We start from the raw sequence: 22,342 nt of genomic DNA on the forward strand, positions 1-22,342 counted from the left end.
CGCCCCCCACCCCCGCTTCACTTTTTTTTGGACAGGACTAAATCCACACAAAGAAATAACAGTGATACATGATGTGCAATACAAAAATTATCTAGTTGGAGCAGCATGGCCATTGGGATGTGCCATTGACTTAGTTTCTTCAACTTCGAACAAGATTAGAGTTTCATCATCTTAATGTTGTTATGTCAATCAATTGTATCAATAATGTTATGCCCTTTGCTTTGTTGTTTTTTCTTATCTTGTCTTTAATTAATGGGTATTACATCCAAATTGTGAACAATTATCTCTTAATTAGAGGTTAAGATAGTCAAGTTGTCACGATTTGAATCGCATATTGTTCAAACCTTTTTGGTTCCATTGTTGATTATCCTTAAAAAAGAAATCAAATATATATGTTTTAGTATATAATTAAATAAATGGAGAATTTTCGCATATAGTAACTCAAAAATAGCTTAATTATGCTCCATAACTATAGTTTTGCTAATTACGATTCGTAGCTACATGTTATAGGAAGGAAAGTGGCGAGCGAGATTGGGAGATAGGATAGAGGCGAGTGAGAAAGGGAAGAAAGTGGAGAAAGGTGAATTGTATATATATATATTGGTTAGATAATTATATATATGTAACTACTATGTATACATATATCTTCATAAAGTTTGAATTCGTATACAATTGAATCGAGTTAAAACATTTGTATTTGTCTATTCAATCTCTCTCGCTTTATACTAACACAAACACATTTTATACATTTGTGGTTATATAAAGTGAGAGAAATATTGACATAAGAGAATCGAGGAAGAGACTGGCAGAGAGATGAGAGAGGCGAGGGAGAGATGACTAAAAAAGAGGAGAGTGGCGAGCGAGATTCCAGAGAGAGGGGAGAGAGGCGAGAGAGAGAATGTAACTATAGCTAAAAGTAGGTTCCGAATTGTAATAATGCAAACTGTAGCTATGTTAGCTAATTAATTAGTATATGTTTGTTTAATTGCGTAATTCTTCCTATATATTATCTAACTTCGACCATAATAAGCCTATCAACAAATGAAAGTTCAAATAGTAAGCCCGTTAACAAAACGAAGCCCAATAAGGCCCGTATATATATATCTTGGCCCGTTTAGAAAAATAGCTACAGCTTCTCCATCAGTTGCCGTCTTCAACACTGAAAGCTCGAACTTGAAGCTTTTTAGCTATGGAGGCGAATACATCAGCTACTGGACGACCCGACCCATTTCGTTTATTTGATGAAAAATCCCAATCTGGGTTCGGATTCGGATTCGGGTCAGGATTTCTTGATGGCCCAGAAAAGCCTCTTCTACCTCCTCCTCCTTCTGTTGAAGTACTTCCCTCACAGGTATTTTTGTGACACTTTTTGCTTATCGAGAGATAATTTAACTAATATTTGAAGTTAAGTTGGATTAAATTGATAGAAAGTAATACAAGTTGCAATTATTCTCATGTCGATATGATGAAGAACACATTTAAAAATATTGGTGAAAAAGTTCTCATAGTTTGAATCTCGAGAAGTTGATTTTTCTTTTTAATATATTGAAAACTCATATTGTTACTCCTTCAATTTGTTTGTCTGGTTTTGACTTGCCACGAAACTTTAGAAAATAAATAAGATTTTTGAATCTTGTAGTCTTTAACTAAATATATGTAGGATGCACCCTAGTATCCTTTAATCGAGTGGTCTTTAACTAAATGTATGTAGGATGTATACTAGTGTGCTTTAATCTTGTGGTCTTAAATATGTCACGTGGAAGTTGGAATCAAATAGTGGCCAAAAAAGAAAGTGACATTCTTTTTGAAACATGCGAAAGCAAGACAAACAAATTGAAACAGAGGAAGTGCTTATTTTTTACTTTTATTTTGTTTAGTATGATCATGATATGAAATGAGTTTAAATGAAGAAGTTGAGATTCATATAGCCGAACCCGACTTGTTTGGGACTGAGGCATAGTTATTGTTATTGTTGTTGGAGTAGGTTTCATCAAATGTGGAGTTCAATGTGGAGCCTATAGATTTGGATGGCCTTACTTTGCTTAAGGTAAGATTAGTTCTATGATCTTATTAACTCTTTTTATGTGCCAAAAGATATTTTACTTGATGAAACCATTTTTCAGTGTTTGGTTAAATTCAATTGTGGAAATGTTTTTTCTCAAAAAACAACTTTTTTAATAAGTTGAGTCATTTTTCTGTACAAAGATTCTAGCTTTTACTTCAATTAGCTTGTTTCGATCAACTTTTTTAGATATACTTGCGAACCTGCTAAAAGATATCATCATAATAACACTGTACTTATACTCTGTACAATGTCTTTTACAAGTACCAATTGTTACCTGCTTTTGTAACCAAACAAACACTTATGATTTCATGCCTATGATTTCCTAAGGTAAAACATTTTCCACGGAAACCATTTTTAACGGAAGAAAGGAATGATTTAGTTTAAGTTATGTTTAGTTGCCTTAACTGGTGTTTAATTCTTTTCTAGGGAAGGGTCAGTACAAAGGAGGTATTTGGGTTGTCTAATTCAGATTTAATCCCCGGGAAATATGAAGGTACGTAACAATTTAGTTCTCCATTTTGTCTCCTTCATGCTCATCACAAATACTGATACCTCAACATGAATTATGTGAACTTTATTAAGTTGAATGTCGTTTTTATAGGAGTATTTTAAATTTATCAGATGTGGAATAAGATGTAGTGACATCAATTTTTATTGCCAAATAAAGTAGAGTTTTGTAAGGGAAAGTTCATGGCAGGGCAATAAGTCTTGAGAAAATAGTCCCAAGGCCATTCTATTTACAGATATGGTAGCCCTTACTGATCACTAATTAGAATGTGAAGTGCACCTAGATGACTGATATTCTCATTTATGTTATTCTCATTTCGCAGGGGGGCTGAAATTGTGGGAAGGTTCATTAGATTTAGTGAAGACTCTAAGCTCTGAGATGCAAAGCAGCAAATTATCATTGACTGGAAAAAGAGTTTTAGAGGTGGGCTCCTAATGTGGAGGTGAAATCTTTGATCTTGTATGATATGCCTAGAACTGCTAATCCTAACTTATTAAATCCACTCTTAGCTTCGGGTTTTCATTAACCTTCTCATTGCAGTTTTAGTCAAAATGATGTCCGTTTATTATGTTCGTTAAGCATGCTAAAGTTCTTTTTCTGTTAACAACTTTTGCTTTCCCTAAATAAATCATATGCTTCTGCCAACAAAGAGCTATTGATAGGTGATTCTCTTTTCTAGTTGTGCAAGTTTGTATCGACTATGATCACTTTAAGTTTCTATTGAATACCCGGAGAAACCGTCTTTAGGAGAGGATATTTTGCATCTCCAATCACTCCCTTTTCGCTCAACTTCAGTTTTTCACTTGAGGAAGTCTTCTCAGTTGTTTTTATCCCTTTGATTGAACAGAAATAGTTGAGGTTAAATTTGAGATTGATAGTGGAAATGTTGATTTCCTATTAAGTTTCATTATAACATATTTCAGTTCTCTCATTTAAATAAGACTTCGTCATGGTTACTGTCATTATCATTTGTATCTTTTAGTTGCGATTATCCTTGAGGGATCAACACCCTAATGCTTTTAGATTTGCCAACTAATCTTGACTCAATACTTTATTCTTGTAATTATCTTCCGTTATAATCTTGTTTACTCTCTTTCATTTGTTTTCAGCTTGGTTGTGGTCATGGTCTTCCTGGGATATTTGCATGCCTTAAGGTACATAAATGCCTTAATTGATTTTCGATTCATTGTCTCGTCATCATCCACTTGATTACGAATTCTTCTTTTGTTGTACTAGGGTGCTCGGGCTGTACACTTTCAGGACTTCAATGCTGAGGTGCTCCAATGCCTAACAATTCCAAATGTCAATGCCAATATTCAACAGAACTTGTCGGCCACAGATGACAATAATAGCGCGGAAGTTCGCTTCTTTGCAAGTGATTGGAATGAAGCTCATCTGATTCTTCCTCATGTACATGCTGATGACGATGACACAAAAAACCGCCAAACAGTTGATCAGGCTGCTGGTTATGATATAATTCTCATGGCAGAGACAGTTTACTCAGTTTCTACTCTACCTAGTCTGTACAAACTTATTAAAAAGGTTTGTTTTGGTTGAAGTTGTAATTTTAGTTCTATCGGTGAATTGCCTTGCATCTGAGCTTTTGCTTTTGTTCCTTCCTTTTTGTTTTTTTTGTGCAGTGCTTATGTAGTCCTCATGGAATTGTATATCTAGCTGCAAAGAAGCATTATTTTGGTGTTGGTGGTGGATCAAGGCGATTTATTTCTATTGTGGAGAAAGACGGTGTGCTACTCTGTTTAATATACCTCCTACTGCATTTTCCATTATGAACTGGATAGTTGTCCTCTAAAGATGTTGAATTATGAACTGGTTATCAGTCTTTTTTTGTGTTTTCGGTGATCATTATGCTCCTCGTTTGAGCTGAGGGTCTATCGGAAACAACCTCCCTACCCCCAAAGGTAGGGGTAATTAAGGTCTGTGTACATTCTACCCTCCCCAGACTCCAGTTGTGGGGATTACACTGGGTATATTGTTGTTGTTTGAGGATCATTATGCTTTATTGGTTATGCCATGAGGTGGAGCTGGAGTAGAGGCGTGTTTCTACTAGCTCCCCCTGCCCCCGAGTGCCTCGACTAACAATGCTTCTCATGACTTATCTCACTCCGGTGATTGCTTTTTAGGGTTAATGAATTAGACATATTTTATCATATATATGATCCATCAAACGCCTAGTTTCCTAATAGATAGAGCTCAATACTCCACTGCATCCTATTCTTACTAGAATCACATGAGTGACTAGTGCGCCTGGATTATCATGAGGATTCCAGTTGCTACACACAGCTAGTGTCCAGTCCGGGTTGTGTGATCAATACAATACCTTCATATCGCTGTTAGCTTACTCGTCTGCATTGCTTCAAATTGCTTATCATGCACTATCCTACTGATCATCGTTGCTTTTAACCCTTTTCGTTATTTCCAGTTGATGTTTTAAGAGAATACTCATGAGTTTCTTGTTTTCTTCATCAGGTGTTCTAGCAGCTTCTCTCGTTTCCGAGGTTACTGATGGTTCATCGAATGTTCGACAAGTCTGGAAGCTTCACTTCAGGTGAAGTGTAGTTCTAGTTTCATCTCTGTAAAATGAGGAATCGTTACTTTTAAAGTAGATGAATCAAATTGTGATGTTTCAACCATAAACTATTGTTTAAGCATTGCTTGCAGTTCTCTTCTTCTTCCTACGTGACTTCTTCACTATTGTATTTAATTTCCTTTTCTTACTGATTTTGTGAGTTGAGGGTCTATCGGAAACAATCTCTCTGTATTCACAACGTAGGGGTAAGGTATGTGTACACACTACCTTCTGCAGACCCCACTTGTGAGATTACATCAAGGTTTTTCCCCAAATCTAACATCTCCGACTTCTATTGTTCTAAAATGGCATACAATTGTTAACACAAACAACGATACAAAACATATATGTGCCTCAAACCCAAATAGTTGGTATCAATTATATGAATCCTCAGTATTGTGGCCTTATATAGAGACCGACTATGTGAGTAAGCTCACAAAAATGGAGCTAGACCAGATAGGGACAATCACATAATATTAGTCAATAAACTTAGTCGACTAAAGCATAAAATAATTTCAAGTTTGATGATAAAAGTTGACATATTCAGGATTAAATTTGAGATTAATCAAATACTGTATAAATCTAAAATTCAATTTAATTCTAAAATATCCACTTTATTCATCTATGATATTGACCCTACAAAACGGCGCACAAAGTTCACATACAACTAATCAAATCAAAGTCTTTGTCGAATATAACAAAAGAAAATGCGACGAACTGAGTAAAAAATTTTCACTCTTGATAAAATGTTTCGAATTTGAGATTTTTAAATAAACAATTCTTTTGATAGAAAACATTTCAACTATCTTAATAAGTTCATTTATATTAACATGAATGAAAATTAATCATACTAGTAACGTACGAATGAGAGAAATTTCCCCATACAATATAATATACGCAAAGTCTTTGTTCCCTATTTCCATGCAATTGTCTAAAGTCATGATTCACATGCATTAAGCCTATTTTATTTATTTATTTCTCTATAAATTGACACTAAACAATCTCATTAAAAAAAACCTATATAATCATTTTTTAAGTGCTTGAGAAAATGTTGTACAAAGCTACAGTCACCTTGTTCATTTTATTTATATTTTTGGGTGGATTCCTCTTCCCTGCAGCACCTACAAGAATGACTACAACATGTATATATGATTTTTCGATTTTTTTGTACGAAAAAAAAAATGATCCTATAAATATTTTTATTTATCAAAAAATCATATAACTGAAAAAATGATTCTGATGTACAACATTTCTTTTGTTTTGATTCTCAGTAATATTGAGAAATTTGATACAGACTGATCGTTTTCGCTCTAAATGTGGTGCTCGTTCAATTATTACTCCGGTGGATTGTAGCCATCCAGATCAACAAAATAGGAAATTTCTCATGTAATACTTTTTTTTGGTAATTCTTAGGCCTCATGGGCACGCAATATATGTAAGGGATATATGTAAAACATTTTATTCATGATATGACTCTTAATTAATATGAGAAATTACAATCCATAAATACTAATACACACCAAAACTAAAGTACCTAAACATTTTTACGAACTCGTTAATTAACAACAACAATAACAACATTAATAATATTTCTCTGAGGACAAAGTTGACATAATAAGGTGGATGACGTTTCTTATTTAGAGGACGATTGGGAGCAACGTTTCTATTTTCATTTGCTGGATTTTCATTTGTCTGTTAGTTTTTAGTTCCTAGTTCCTACTAAAAAGAGCTTGTTAAATCCTGAGGATACACCTATAACGGGTAAAATATCTTTAAGGACAATGTCTGCAAACATGCCTCAAGCTTTAATGAATTTCATACAAGTGTTCATAATGAAATATTTTTCGTAAGATTTCCAACATATAATGACTCAACACATATAAACACAAATATCTTGTTGAATCAGTCTTTCACAATAGAAGACTATAATGAAATTACAATAATANGACATAATATTAAGGGATGAAAGAGCCCACGTTGCTCCCAATCGTCCTCTGAATAAGAGACGTCATCCACCTTATTATGTCAACTTTGTCCTCAGAGAAATATTATTAATGTTGTTATTGTTGTTGTTAATTAACGAGTTCATAAAAATGTTTAGGTACTTTAGTTTTGGTGTTTATTAGTATCTATGGATTGTAATTTCTCATATTAATTAAGAGTCATATCATGAATAAAATGTTTTACATATATCCCTTACATATATTGCGTGCCCATGAGGCCTAAGAATTACCAAAAAAAAGTATTACACTATACTAGTCAATAATTTTCAAGTTTGGTGAGATAAGGATATTCATAATTAAATTCGAGATTAGTCAAATATCTAATCTCAATTTAATTCTAGAATGTCCCACCTTATATTAAGTACCAAACAATTCGATCTTACAAGAAAAACAACAATAACATATTCAATGAAATCTCATAAGTTATGAGTTTGGCAAGGATAGAGTATACATAATTTTTATCACTACTTTGTGAAGGAACAAAGATTGTTTCTGGATGATCCTCCACTCTAGTGCAACACATTCAAGTATAAAGAAGAAGAAAACAATGTAGAAGAGATTGTAACTACACAACAACTAACAAAATAGTACGATAATCAAAACATAGTAAACAATTAATGATGTGAGACATCAAAAGTAAGAACGTATATGGTTAATACAAAGCAAAGCAATGCAGAACATATATGCAAAGTCCGATCACCTAAACACATGAATAGGCAATATCAAATACAAAAACCAATAATTATATGTACAACAATCGACACGATGCTTTATACTATCACCAAGCCAAATACATAAATACGCTACTAATAAGACAAGTCCTAATTATGTGAAATATTTTTTTCCTCTTGTTTTTCAAATAGAAGTTCACATCTACGATATTGATATTACAAAACGGCATACAGAAGTCACACAACTAATTAAATCAAAGTCCTTGTCTAATGTAATTAACAAAAGAATTTTTGCCATCAAGGAATGTGGCAAATCTAGTGAAATTCCTTCAAACTTAATTAAATGTCTCAAGTTAGGAATTTTAAAAATAATTTATTTATTTTTTACAGAAAACTTTTCAACTATCTTAATAGGTTCATTTATACTAATATGAATCTGAATTAATTAGACCAGCGACGTTCAAATATGAAAACTTTCCCCATACAATATTATAGGCATAGTCTTTGTTCCATATTTTCCATGCAATTGTCTAAAGTCTTTGCCTCATGATGGCAAAAAACATTGGAAAGAAATTCATGATACACATGCATTGAGCCTATTTTATTTAATTTTTTTCTCTATAAATTGACACTAGTCAATTAATTAAACAAAAACTATATATATATATATTATTTTATTTTTTAAAATTGTTGAGAAAAATGTTGTATAAAGCTACACTGATCACCTTGTTCATTTTGTTTATATTTTTGGCTGGATTGCTCTTCCCTATAGCACCCACAAGAATGACTACAACAGGTATATATGATTTTTTGAATGAAAAAAAAAATGATCCTATAAATATACTTTTTCATATTTTATTTATCAATCTCCTATGAATAAAATTATATAACTAAAAGAATGTTTCTGATGTACGATATTTCTTTTATTTTGATTTTCAGTAATAGCAAGAGATTTGATACAGATTGATCGTTCTTTAATTGGTGTTCCAAAGGATAATAGTAGTTCAGATCGTCAAGGACATCGTTAACCCTACTAATAGTGGATGAAAGACAGAAATTTCACGATCACTATTATTAATGTAGTATTTTGCTTAGGTCCTTAAGTTTTCGTGTGTATAAGTATCTATGGATTGTAATATTATTTCGTATTATGAATAAATTGTTTTATCTGTTGTGTAATAGCTAAGAGACTAAAATTTTGCAAAACAACCTATAAATATAGAATTCTTATGTTAAACTTGAAATGTTTAAACTTTCAATTAATTTTAAATGTAAATGTTCTTTAGATTTTAATTATTTGTCGGTATGATATAACTAGTTATGTATTTTATATTTTTATTAGTAATGTATTACTCTTTTCAATTTTTAATTAATGAACTATGAAAATCAATTGGGATTTTAAGTTAACAAGTATTTTGTTTCATTTATAACATAAAAAGTACAAAATATAATTTTACATATTTTTGTTTGTAATAACTAAATGAGATCTAATCGCCCGATGTCAATATACATATATAATTACACCTCATTATAACAAGCATGAAACTTTCAGACAAAAGTAGGTAAAATTTACTATAGAGAGAAGTTTGACTTGGAATCGAAAAAAAGGAAATTGTCCACCATCATGTATTTAATGTCTCTCAACATATATAAACACACATATGTTGAATTAGTCTTTCATATATAATAGAGGACAATAAACAAATTACAATAATGTGGTGATTAATAATATAGAAATTGTTACGCAATGCTTATTTAAAGAATATATATAATTAACACAAGTATATATTATTGTTCCATAATATAAAACAGTAAATTTTTTCTCACCACGGGAGCTGAAATTTAGAAAAAAGAGAGTCGAATTTAATATTTGACATGACCTTTTGATGTTTAATTTTAAAAAAAATTGTGGAATTTAGGAGTAGACTTGACTTTATGACAAAATAAAAGTCTTTATAAATCTTCAAAATTTATTAAAAAGGCCTATGCAGTTGAAATTATCTTCCTTTTTTTTCCTATAAATAAATTGACACTAATCAATCTCATTAAACAAAAGTTTTTCTTTGTTCTCAAGTGTTTGAGAAAAATAATGTTGTACAAAGCAACACTCACCTTGTTGATTTTGTTTATATTTTTGGGTGGATTGTTCTTCCCTGTAGCACCCACAAGAATGACTTCAAGAGGTATATCGAGAGATTTGATACAGATTAATCGTTCTTTAATTGGTGTTCCTGTGGAACCTAGTCCTCCAGCTGAAAGTACAGGCTGATAATAATAATGAATGAACGACAGAAATTTCGCGATCGTCAGCCATAAACTCATTATTATTAATGTTGTTATTCTAAAAAAAAATTAAGTACTTTAGTTTGGTGTGTATGAAAATCTGTGGATTGTAATATTCTTCTCATATTATGAATAAAATGTTTTATGTGTTGTGGAATATATGTATATGAATTTTAATCGAAATTCAAAATATATATCGAATTTCAAATGAAAAATTAAAATGCATACGCCACATTATAAATATGGAGGTCAATTATGAAAATAAGATTATATTCATACTCAAAATAGGTCTTATTATTTTACGCCACATGATAAATATGGAGATCATATTATGAAATATAGCATCATATTTATATGTATGTCTTATAATATTTACTACTCGTATTCAATTCTTTTGAAGAGATTGCTTTCGTATCAAATATTTCTTACATTAGTTTAAAATTTGAGATTAGTATCGTTTATTTGTGAGGCGATTAAATTCTAATTTTGATTATTTGAGATATAATGTCCTATTTCCCGTGATACTTTTTTTTTTTTTAAAAAAAATGTTCCATATGAAATTATTTTATATTTAAATTTATTTTAATTGAAATGATTTATAGTAAAATAATTATCTATAGCATATTATAAGTTTCGAATGTTTTCTTCATTTTATTTTTGTGTCAAACCAAATAACATCACATATATTAAAAAATAATAAGAAATTATCTAATGCGAAATTCTCACGTGCGCGCATATATATATATATAAATCTATGAAGTTTAATTCAGTAGGAACAATTATTACAAATATATATAAGAAGAGTGATAAGATAAAAGAGTTTGAAGGGTGATTTTTTCATTTATCCTATGACAAATTATGATGAAATTATTATACCATTCAAAGAGAAGGATAACTTATTCCGATACTAATTGTTAATTTCGAGATAATCAACAAATTAAGTGACACTATAATTTAATCTCAAGACTATTTAGTATAATCTTTCACACCAAATGACCCCTAAGTGTACATAATAATCGAAAAAAGGAAATTGTCCACCATCATGTATTTAATACCTCTCAACATATATAAACACACATATTGTTGAATCAGTCTTCACAATAGAGGACAATACAGAAATTACAATAATGTGATGAATATATATATATATATAAAATTAACACACGTATATATAATTGTTCCATAATATAAAACAGTATTTTTTTTTTTTGTCTCCACGGGGTCTAAAATTTAGTAAAAAAGAGAGTCGAATTTAATATTTGACATGACCTTTTGATGTTTAATTTTGAAAAAATTGAAATAAGTGTGGAATTTAGGAATAGACTTGACTCTATGACGAAAAAAAAAAGTCTTTACAAATCTTCAAAATTAATTTACAAGGCCTATGCAGTTGAATTTATGTTCCTTTTTTTTCTATAAATAAATTGACACTAATCAATCTCATTAAACAAAAGTTTTTCTTTGTTCTTAAGTGTTTGAGAAAAATAATATAATGTTGTACAAAGCAACACTCACGTTGGTCATTTTGTTTATATTTTTGTTCTTAAGTGTTTGAGAAAAATAATATAATGACGTCACTATTATTAATGTTGTTAATCAACGAGTCAATTTCTCTTTCAATAAGATCTAATTCTAAAAATATTTAGGTACTTTAGTTTGGTGTATATGAATATCTATGGATTGTAGTATAATTCTCATATTAAGAGTCATATTATGAATAAAATGTTTTATGTGTTGTGGAGTTTTAATTGAACTTCAAATGAAAAACTATACAAAAGAAATGTGCATGTGTCATATCATAATTAATATGGAGGTCATATCATGAAAATAAGATTATATTCATAACTCATAATATGTCTTATAATATTACGCCACGTCATAAATATGGATATCATATTATGAAAATAACATCATATTTATAAGTATGTCTTATATAATTTTTATTACTACTCGTATTCAATTTTTATGAAGAGATTGCTTTCCTATTAAATATTTCTTACATTAGTTTAAAATTTGAGATTAATATCGTTTATTTGTGATGAGATTAAAATCTAATTTTTTATTATTTGTGCTAAAGTGTCCTATTTCAAGTGATACATTTTAAAACAAATTGTCCCATATGAAATTATTTTAATTGAAGTGATTTATAGTTTTAACCATTATCTATAGCATGTAACAAATTTCAATTTTTCTTTTTTATCTTTGTGTCCATCCAAATAATATCACATATATTGGTATATAAGGAGGAATTTTCTAATTCGAATGTTCGAGAAGTTTGGAAGATTCACTTCAGGTGAAGTGTAGTTCTAATTTCTGATAGTTTCATCTTTGTAAAATGGGGAATCAAGAAAAACATCTGTATGAAAAAGAGTTGAGAATTGTTATTTTTGAAATAGATGTTCAAATTGTGTTATCTCAACCATAAATTTATATTTAAGCATTGCTTACAGTTTTCTTTCTTTTTTCTACGTGGCTTCTTCACTACTGTATTTCCTTTTCTTACTGATATTGTGTCTATCGGAAATAACATATCTACCTTCACAACGTGGGGGTAAGGTATCGCAGTGGCGGATGTAGAGTGTGTCCAGGGGGGTCATCTGACCCCCCTCGGAAAAAAAATTACACTATATAAATAAGATCAATTTTTTTGTGTATGTGTATATATTTAAAATTGAACCCCTTGAGCATATGTCAAAGGAGTAGCTCAATGGTTTATCGGGTTCAGGATTTTGCCTATGTGAGCTTTGGGTCACAGGTTCGATTCCAGGTAACAACATTTTTTTTATTTGAACCCCCTTGATAGAATTCCTGCCTCCGCCACTGGGTATGCGTACACACTACCATCCGCAGACCCTACTTGTGGGGATTACACCAGGGTTTCCCTCCAAATTTGACATATTCAGGATTAAATTTGAGATTAATCAAATACTATATAAATCTAAAACACAATTTAATTCTAGATCCCACTTGTACAAAGCTACAGTCAGCTTGTTCATTTTTTGTATATTTTTGGGTGGATTGCTCTTCCCTGTAGCACCCACAAGAATGACTACAACAGGTATATATGATTTTTCGAAATTTTTGTACGAAAAAAAAAAAGATCCTATAAATATTTTTATTTATCAAAAAATCATATAAATGAAAAAATGTTTCTGATGTACAATATTTCTTTTGTTTTGATTCTCAGAAATATCGAGAAATTTGATAAGATTGATCGTTCTTCATGTGGTGCTCGTTCAATTGTTGCTCCGGTGAGTTGTAGCCCTCCAGATCAAAACAATAGACATAATATTAAGGGATGAAAGAGCCCACGTTGATCCCAATCGTCCTCTAAATAAGAGGTGTCATTCACCTTATTAATTATGTCAACTTTGTCCTCATAGAAATATTATTAATGTTGTTAAATAACGAGTTCATAAAAATGTTTAGTTTAGGTACTTTAGTTTTGGTGTGTATGAGTATCTATGGATTGTAATTTCTCATATTAATTAAGAGTCATATCATGAATAAAATATTTACATATATTGTCATGAGGCCTAAGAATTACCTAAAAAAATATTACACTATACTAGTCAACAATTTTCAAGTTTGGTAAGATAAGGATATTCATGATTAAATTCGAGATAAATCGAACATCTAATCTCAAATTTAATTTTAGAATATCTCACCTTATATTGAGTACCAAACGATTCTTACAAGAAAAACAATAATAACATATTCAATGAAATTCCATAAGTTATGAGTTTGGCGAGGGTAGAGTATACGTAATTTTTATCACTACTTTGTGGAGGTAGAGAGACTGTTTCTGGAAGATCCTCCACTCGAGTGCAACACATTCAAGTATAAAGAAAAAGAAAACAATGTAGAAGAGATTGCAACTACACAATGACTAACAAAATAGTACGATAATCGAAATATAGTAAACAATTAATGATGCGAGACATCAAAAGTAAGAACGTACAATAATATGATTAATACAAAGCAAAGTAATGCAGAACATATATGCAAAGTCCGATCACCTAAACACATGAATAGGCAATATATCAAATACAAAAACCAATAATTATATGTACAACAATCGACACATTGCTTTATACTATCACCAAGCCAAATACATAAATACGCTACAAATAAGACAAGTCCTAATTATGTGAAATATTTTCTTCCTCTTGTTTTTCAAATAGAAGTTCACATCTTCGATATTGACATTACAAAACAGCATAAAGAATTCACAAACAACTAATTAAATCAAAGTCTTTGTTGAATGTAACCAAAGAATTTTAAAAATAACGATTTTTTTATAGGAAACTTTTCAACTATATATCCTAATAGGTTCATTTATACTAGTATGAATCTGAATTAATCAGATCAGTGACGTTCAAATATGAAAACTTTCCCCATACAATATAGGCAAAGTCTTTGTTCCATATTTTCCATGCAATTGTCTAAAGTCTTTGCCTCATGGCAAATACATTGGAGAGAAATTCATGATACACGTGCAATGAGCCTATTTTATTTTATTTTTTTCTCTATAAATTGACACTAATCAATTATTAAAAAAAAAATTAAGTGCTTGAGAAAAATGTTTTACAAAGCTACACTCATCTTGTTCATTTTGTTTATATTTTTGGCTGGATTGTTCTTTCCTGTAGCACCCACCAGAATGACCACAACAGGTATATATGATTTTTTTTGAAATTTTCAATCTATAAGTATTCCTATTTATCAAAAAATCATATAACTGATCAAAGAATGTTTCTAATGTACAACATTTCTTTTGTTTTTATTTTCAGTAATAGCGCGAGATTTGATACAGATTAATCGTTCTTTAATTGGTGTTCCGAGGCACGCTAGCCCAAGAGCCAATGGTCCAGGACATTAATAATGGATGAAAGACAAGATTTTTTGCGATCGTCGATATAAACTGATGAATTAATGTTGTTATATTGTTATTGTTAATTTACTAGTCTATTTTTCTTTTAATATGGTCTCATTTTAAAAATGTTTAGGTACTTGTGTTGTAATTTCTCATATTATGAATTAATAGAAAAGTGAAAAGTTTAGTATGATAGTACATGAACTAGTTATGAATTTGTCAGTAATGTATTGATCTTTTCAATTTTAATAAATGTAATATGAAAACAAATTGATATTTTTTATTTATTTATAACATTTAAAAGTACAAAAAGTAATTTTTCATACTTTTGTTTATAACATCTAAAATGAGATCTAACACCTAATGTGAATGTACATATATAACTACAACTCTCTATAGTAGAAACGAAACTTTAAGACAAACATTATTACTATAGAGAAATTTAACTATATATATATATATATATATATATATATATATATATATGAAGGTCGAGAAAAAGATATTATCCAGTATCCACCATCATATATTTAATTTCTCTCAACATATATAAACACACATATCTAGTTGAATCAGTCTTTCACAATAGGGAACAATAAAGAAATTATCATGATACGGTTATTCATAATATAAAAATTATTGTTACACAACTTACTTAAAGAATATTTTTTGTTGAAGGAAGCCTGAAGACTGAAGGAATATGTCGAAGGAACAAGTCCATCAAAGCAGGCTGACGAGTTAGAATTAGAGTCATACTAGGACTAGACTACTAAATCTTAAATTGTGATGTTTCAACCATAAACTATTGTTTAAGCATTGCTTGCAGCTCTCTTCTTCTTTCTACGTGACTTCTTCACTATTGTATTTCCTTTCCTTTTCTTATTGATTTTGTGAGTTGAGGGTCTATCGGAAACAACCTCTCTGTATTCACAACGTAGGGGTAAGGTATGTGTACACACTACCTTCTGCAGACCCCACTTGTGAGATTACATCGAGGTTTTTCCCTAAATTTAACATCTCCAACTTCTATTGTTCTAAAATGGCATACAATTGTTAACACAAACAACAATACAAAACATGCATCTCTTTGTGTCTCAATAGTTGGTATCAGTTATGTGAATTCTCACTATCGTGGCCTCATCTAGTCACCGATATAACGTGTGCATAAGTAAGCATGTCCTAACATTCGTTGACAAATTACCGCAATCTTCTTTCTTTATCGTGGTTTGAGACTGACTATGTGAGTAAGCTCGCAGATAGGGCCAATCACGTAAAGTATAAAATAAACGAGATAAGTTGACATTTTCAGGATTAAATTTGAGATTAATTAATCAAACACAATATAAATCTAATCAAATTTAATTCTAGAATAATTCACCCTCGCATACCAAACTATACAAATTATGTTCATATATGAAATATCTTCTTCCTATTTTTCAAATAGAAATTTACATATACTATATTGACATTACAAAACGGCGCATAGAATTCACATACAACTAATTAAATCCAAGTCTTTGTCGGATGTAACAAAAGAAATTTCGAATGTGGCGAACAAATCACCCTTAATTAAAAGTCTCGAGTTTAAAATTATGATCATGACACACGTTTCATGCAATTGTCTAAAGTCTAATTTGTACCATGGAATTTATGCAAATACATTGCCCAGAAATTCATGACACACGTTTTACATAATAACAAAAACAAAATTTTTGATGATCGTGATGTTCAGATCAGCTTTCGCACATTTCAATACGTGTTACCTATCGCCAACAACATATACTTTATCTTAATCCAGTTATTTTTTAGCATGACAACTAAAATGAACGGAAGAAATATCACTTAAGTGCAATTGAGCCCCCCTATAAATAACAATGCACTTGTCAATCTCATTTACTAACAAAAATCAATTATTTTAGTGCCTTGGAGGAATAAAATGGCTACATCTACACATTCTATCTTAGCACTTTCAAGAATGGACAAAACAAGTAAGTTTTTTTGCTTTTATAAAAATAATTATTTTAGATTAAAAATATCTTATTATATAATTATTCTTTGTTTTCGTTGTCAGTGATAGCAAGAGATTTGAGACAGACTCATGCCATTATTTCACACAGAAGAATTGTTGTTCCCCCTAGTGTCAGCCCTAATAATTCTGGAACAAGTGAATGAGTCAAACCTCGTTATAACGACATTTCTTCATATAATTTTTCTCTATAATTAATTTTTTATGTTATACTTTTAGTATTTTTGTATACCGGCAATGATATTTATTATATCAGTACACTCTTTGTAAAGTTATTCCTTTATAAAAGTTATATTCAAATATTATGTAATGTGTAAAATAAAATATTTATGATAGTCATCACTAATGACATGTCTATTGTAAATTTAACTATGACAAGCAATTAAGGCTTTGACCCGCCCCGCCCTGCATCCACTTAGAAATTGATCTGTCCGCTCCGCATAGCCTTAAACTCACCCCGTCCCATACTCCCATTGCCATCCTTAGACGAAAGTGTTGATGAAGAGCTTTACCTACTGTTACATGGAATGAGATAGAAGAGTCAATTGTTAAGTTTTTAGGCAGCCTTCAAGAAAAAATTATTAAATATATATTCTTTTGTTGAGAGTTTGGACAAAAATCTCGTCGATTTAAGTGGTATATTGTCACTAATAGAGACGGGCTCACATGCAAAGTTGGGGTGCATTTGCACTTGTTAATTTCGGAAGAAAAAAATATGTGCATATATATATATCTATCTTGAGAAACTGACTTGGCAGAAACTAGGATATACATTCACTTCTATTTTCATTTGCTGGATTTTCATTTGTCTGTTAGTTTTTAGTTCCTAGTTCCTACTAAAAAGAGCTTGTTAAATCCTGAGGATACACCTATAACGGGTAAAATATCTTTAAGGACAATGTCTGCAAACATGCCTCAAGCTTTAATGAATTTCATACAAGTGTTCATAATGAAATATTTTTCGTAAGATTTCCAACATATAATGACTCAACACATATAAACACAAATATCTTGTTGAATCAGTCTCACAATAGAAGACTATAATGAAATTACAATAATACGATAATTAATAATATAGAAATTGCTGAGCAATACTTATTTAAAGAATACTTTTGCCAATAGATATAGTTTAATCATGTATTATTAACACATGTATATATTTTTGTTTCATAATATAAAACACTATTTTTTTTCTCACCATGTGTCTGAAAAAATGGAGGAAAAAAAAGAGAGTAAAATTTACGATTATTTGACATGACCTTTTAATGTTTAATTTTGAAAATTATGAAATAAGTGTGGAATTTAGGAGTAAACTTGACTTTATGACCAAATAAAGTCTTTATAAAACATCAAAATTAATTAAATCTCATTAAACAAAAGTTTTCATTTTTAAATTTTTTGAAGTGGTTGAGAAAAATGTTTTACAAAGATACACTCACTTTGTTCATTTTGTTTATACTTTTGGGTGGATTGATCTTCCAAGTAGCACCCACAAGAATGACTACAACAGGTATATATGATTTTTCAAATTTTTTACAAACGATAACGAAAAAAAATAATCCTATAAATATATTTTATCGTATTTTATTTATCAAAATCTTATGGAAAAAAATCATATAACCGAAAGAATGTTTCTTATGTACTATATTTCTTTTGCTTTGATTTTCAGTAATAGCAAGAGATTTGATGCAGATTAATCGTTCTTTAATTGGTGTTCCGAAAGATGATAGCCGTTCAGATCATCAACGACATGGTTGAAAGATAGAGAAATATCATGATCGTTGGTCATCACTATAATTAATATTATTTTTGTTAATTAATTAGTCCATAAAAATGTTTAGGCAATTTAGTTTTGATGTGTATGAGTATCTATGAATTGTAATATTATTCTCATATTATGAATAAAGATATATTTTATTATTTACCAAACATAATTTTATATTACAAAACGCTTTTACTAACAAAAATCGTTTATTTTAGTGCCTTGGAGTAAAATGGTTACACGTTTCATCTTCATTTTTTTCTTATTATTTTAAATTGGACAATAGGTTTTTTTTCCTTTTAAATACATATATATCTCATTTGTCGTTATAACGGTCTGATTTTTTTTTCTACAATTAATTTTTTAAATTATGTTTTATTTCTCTATAATTACAATGAATTGATCATTACAACAGAACATTATTCAAGTCTGGACAAAATAATTCATCAATTCAAGTGGTATGTTATCACTATGAAACTGAAATTTACGAAACACAACCTAGATTCATAAAATTCTTACATCAAACTTGAAAATTTTAAATACATATGTTCCTTGGATTTAATTCTTTGTTGGTACAATACAACTAGTTATGTATTTATTAGTCTTTTCAATTTTTAATCAATGAAATATGAAAATCAATTGGAATTTTAAGTTGACAAGTATTTTGTTTCATTTAAAAAAGTACAAAAAAAATAATTTTACATATTTTTATTTATAACATCTAAATAAGATCTAAACGTTTAATGTTAGTATACATATATACTAGCACTTGACTATAGTAGGCATGAAACTTTTAGATAAACTTTATTGCTATAGAGAAATTTACCAGTACATGATGCATGGTCGTGAAAACGATATTGTCCACCATCATGCATCTAATGTCTCTCAACACAGGGGTGGAGCTACAGCCTAGTAAGGGTGGTTAGATGAACACCCTTCGTCGGAAAATTATATCGGGTATATAGGCAAAATATAGTCTAATATCTGGACATTTATTAATTGAACACTCTTTGAAAAAGCAAAGGCAGATGGTCCAGCGATAGGCACACTCGTCCACCTCATGGAAGTTTGGGGTTCAATTCCCACTAGCTGCATTTTTTAATACAAATCTCTTTTTAAACAAAAAAACACAGAAATTTTTGTGCAGGTTACTCATCGGTAAAAAAAAAATATTTTGTGTACCCACTACGCTAAAAAAAAATTATCGACTCTTTAAAGGTTGAACACCCTTGGCGAAATTTCTGACTCCGTCACTGGCTTAACATAGATAAACACGTATATCCCGTTGACTCAGTCTTTCATGATAGATGACAATAAAGAAGTTACAATAACGTGATGATTAATAATATAGAAATTGTTACGCATTAATGCTTATTTGGTGTGTGTGTGTGTTTCCATTATATAAAACACTATTTTTTTCTCACCATGTGATCTGAAAATTTAGAAAAAAAGAGAGTCCAATTTAATATTTGACATGTTCTTTTGATGATTAATTTTGAAAAAACTGAAATAAGTGTGGAATTTAGGAGTAGACTTGACTCTATGACAAAAAAAAGTCTTTATAAATCTTCAAAATTAATTAAAAAGGCCTATGCAGTTGAATTTATCAATTCATGATCCGGGGGACAATAGCCCTCGAGGTCCTGGAACATAAACGGATGACATCACTATTATTATTGCTGTTGTTAATCAATGAGTCAATTTCCCTTTCAATAAGATCTTATTTTAAAAATGTTTAGGTACTTTAGTTTGGTGTGTATGATTATCCATGGATTGTAGTATTATTCTCATATTAAGAGTCATATTATGAATAAAATGTTTTATGTGCTATGGATTATGGAATATATATATATATATAGCAACTATATATTTAAATTTTAATTGAACTTCAATATATAGTTTGAATTTTGAATGAAAAACTAAACAAAAGTAATGTGCATGCGTCATATCATAATTAATATGGAGGTCATATCATGAAAATAAGATTATATGCATAACTCATAATATGTCTTATAATTTTATGCCACGTCATAAATATGGAGATCATATTATGAAAATAACATCATATTTATAAGTATGACTTATAATTTTTTTATTAGTACTCGTATTCAATTTTTATGAAGAGATTGCTTTCCTATTAAATATTTCTTGCACTAGTTTAAAATTTGAGATTAGTATCGTTTATTTGTGATGAGATTAAAATCTAATTTTTGATTTTGTGCTAAAATGTCTTATTTCACGTGTTATTTTTTAAAAAAATTTGTCCCATATGAAATTATTTTAATTGAAGTGATTTATACTATAGTTTAACCATTTTCTATAGCATGTTACAATTTACAAATTTCAATTTTCTTTCTATCTTTGTGTCCAAGCAAATAATATCACATATATTTTGAGATATAAGGAGGAATTTTCTAATACGGAAATTACCCAAAAAATACTCTTTTAGAAATACTACACTATACGTCTATTCAGAAAAAAAATATTTGCAAATTATCCAACACTTTCATATATTATAATAGTCATGTGATTCAACTAATTTCACTATTATATGCTCATTTCTTTTTATATAGTTTCAGTGTCTTACTTTAACCAGACAGTAAATTAAAGAATTTATTTTAAATGAACTAAAGAAGAAAAAAGTAACACAAATAAATTGAAATAGAAATAAGCAGACAAATTTAATGCATATGATACTTAGATTTTAATTATATTATGTTGGTAAAGTTGTGAATATATTAATATAATATACTAGTCTTTTTATTTAAATACATATATCTCATTGAATCAATCTTTACGATAGTGGACAATAAAGAAATTACCATATTATGATGATTAATAAAATAGAAATTGTTACGCAACTTATGTAAAGAATATTTTTATCTCCAGATTAGTTTAATCATATATTATTAACACACCTAAATATTTTTGTTTCATAATATAAAATAATCTTTTTTTTCTCACCATGGGGACTGAAAAATTGGAAAATAAGAGAGTCGAATTTAAGATTTGAGCAGGGCCAGCTCTTGCTTGATAAATTTAAGGCACATGCAAATTTGGGGCCTCAAATTTTCATCAAGAAAAAATTATGTGTTAATTTTTTTAATTAAAAAATAATTATTTTTACTTAAAAAGTATAATTTTAAACAAATATATATTATTTTATTATTTTTAACGCCAATCAAATAGAAGAAATTAAGAAAACATTAATTTATATGTTTAGATTCTATTCGCTAACACTCGTATTATTTATCATTTTAAAATTCTTTTGCACTTTCTTTTTAAATTTTTTTGATAAGTTAGGGTAATACACTATCAAAAATATAAATTAATAGTCGAAAAAATTCAACAAAGTGACTTACAATTTTTCTTTTGTTTGTTTCTTCTTAAATATTCAAGTATTACATAAACATATTAAAGTAGGGTTATACCAAGTTATCAATTTCTTGTATCAGATTTTATGGTTCTAATTCTTATCTTTATGTCAACTTATTACTTATAATATTATGTTAACAATATATATAATGATTGCCTCGGTAAAAGAATATTTTTCAATGTTGA

At 29.5% G+C, this 22,342-nt stretch overlaps 2 protein-coding genes across 3 annotated transcripts in view; both read left to right on the forward strand.

Annotated features, from left to right (window-relative positions):
* Nucleotides 1-282, forward strand: part of LOC125863115 (apyrase) — an 8,184-nt gene extending 7,902 nt beyond the window's left edge. The window contains exon 10 of the mRNA XM_049543256.1: nucleotides 36-282. Coding sequence (XP_049399213.1) covers nucleotides 36-175 — 140 coding nt within the window. The 3' untranslated portion in view covers nucleotides 176-282. The remainder of the gene's footprint in view (nucleotides 1-35) is intronic.
* Nucleotides 1-5,436, forward strand: part of LOC125863121 (uncharacterized) — a 6,768-nt gene extending 1,332 nt beyond the window's left edge. The window contains exons 1-8 of one of the 2 annotated variants that reach the window (XM_049543264.1): nucleotides 1,105-1,351; nucleotides 1,985-2,047; nucleotides 2,492-2,558; nucleotides 2,896-2,996; nucleotides 3,683-3,727; nucleotides 3,810-4,115; nucleotides 4,214-4,316; nucleotides 5,061-5,436. In XM_049543264.1, coding sequence (XP_049399221.1) covers nucleotides 1,190-1,351; nucleotides 1,985-2,047; nucleotides 2,492-2,558; nucleotides 2,896-2,996; nucleotides 3,683-3,727; nucleotides 3,810-4,115; nucleotides 4,214-4,316; nucleotides 5,061-5,143 — 930 coding nt within the window. In that variant the 5' untranslated portion in view covers nucleotides 1,105-1,189 and the 3' untranslated portion in view covers nucleotides 5,144-5,436. Of the gene's footprint in view, nucleotides 1-1,104; nucleotides 1,352-1,984; nucleotides 2,048-2,491; nucleotides 2,559-2,895; nucleotides 2,997-3,682; nucleotides 3,728-3,809; nucleotides 4,116-4,213; nucleotides 4,317-5,060 lie in introns of those variants that run through there. The other variant, XM_049543265.1, reaches the window with a different exon arrangement.
* Nucleotides 5,437-22,342: the final 16,906 nt, after the last annotated feature.

This window comes from Solanum stenotomum, chromosome 4, assembly GCF_019186545.1.
Source record: "Solanum stenotomum isolate F172 chromosome 4, ASM1918654v1, whole genome shotgun sequence".
Taxonomy (NCBI): Eukaryota; Viridiplantae; Streptophyta; class Magnoliopsida; order Solanales; family Solanaceae; genus Solanum; species Solanum stenotomum.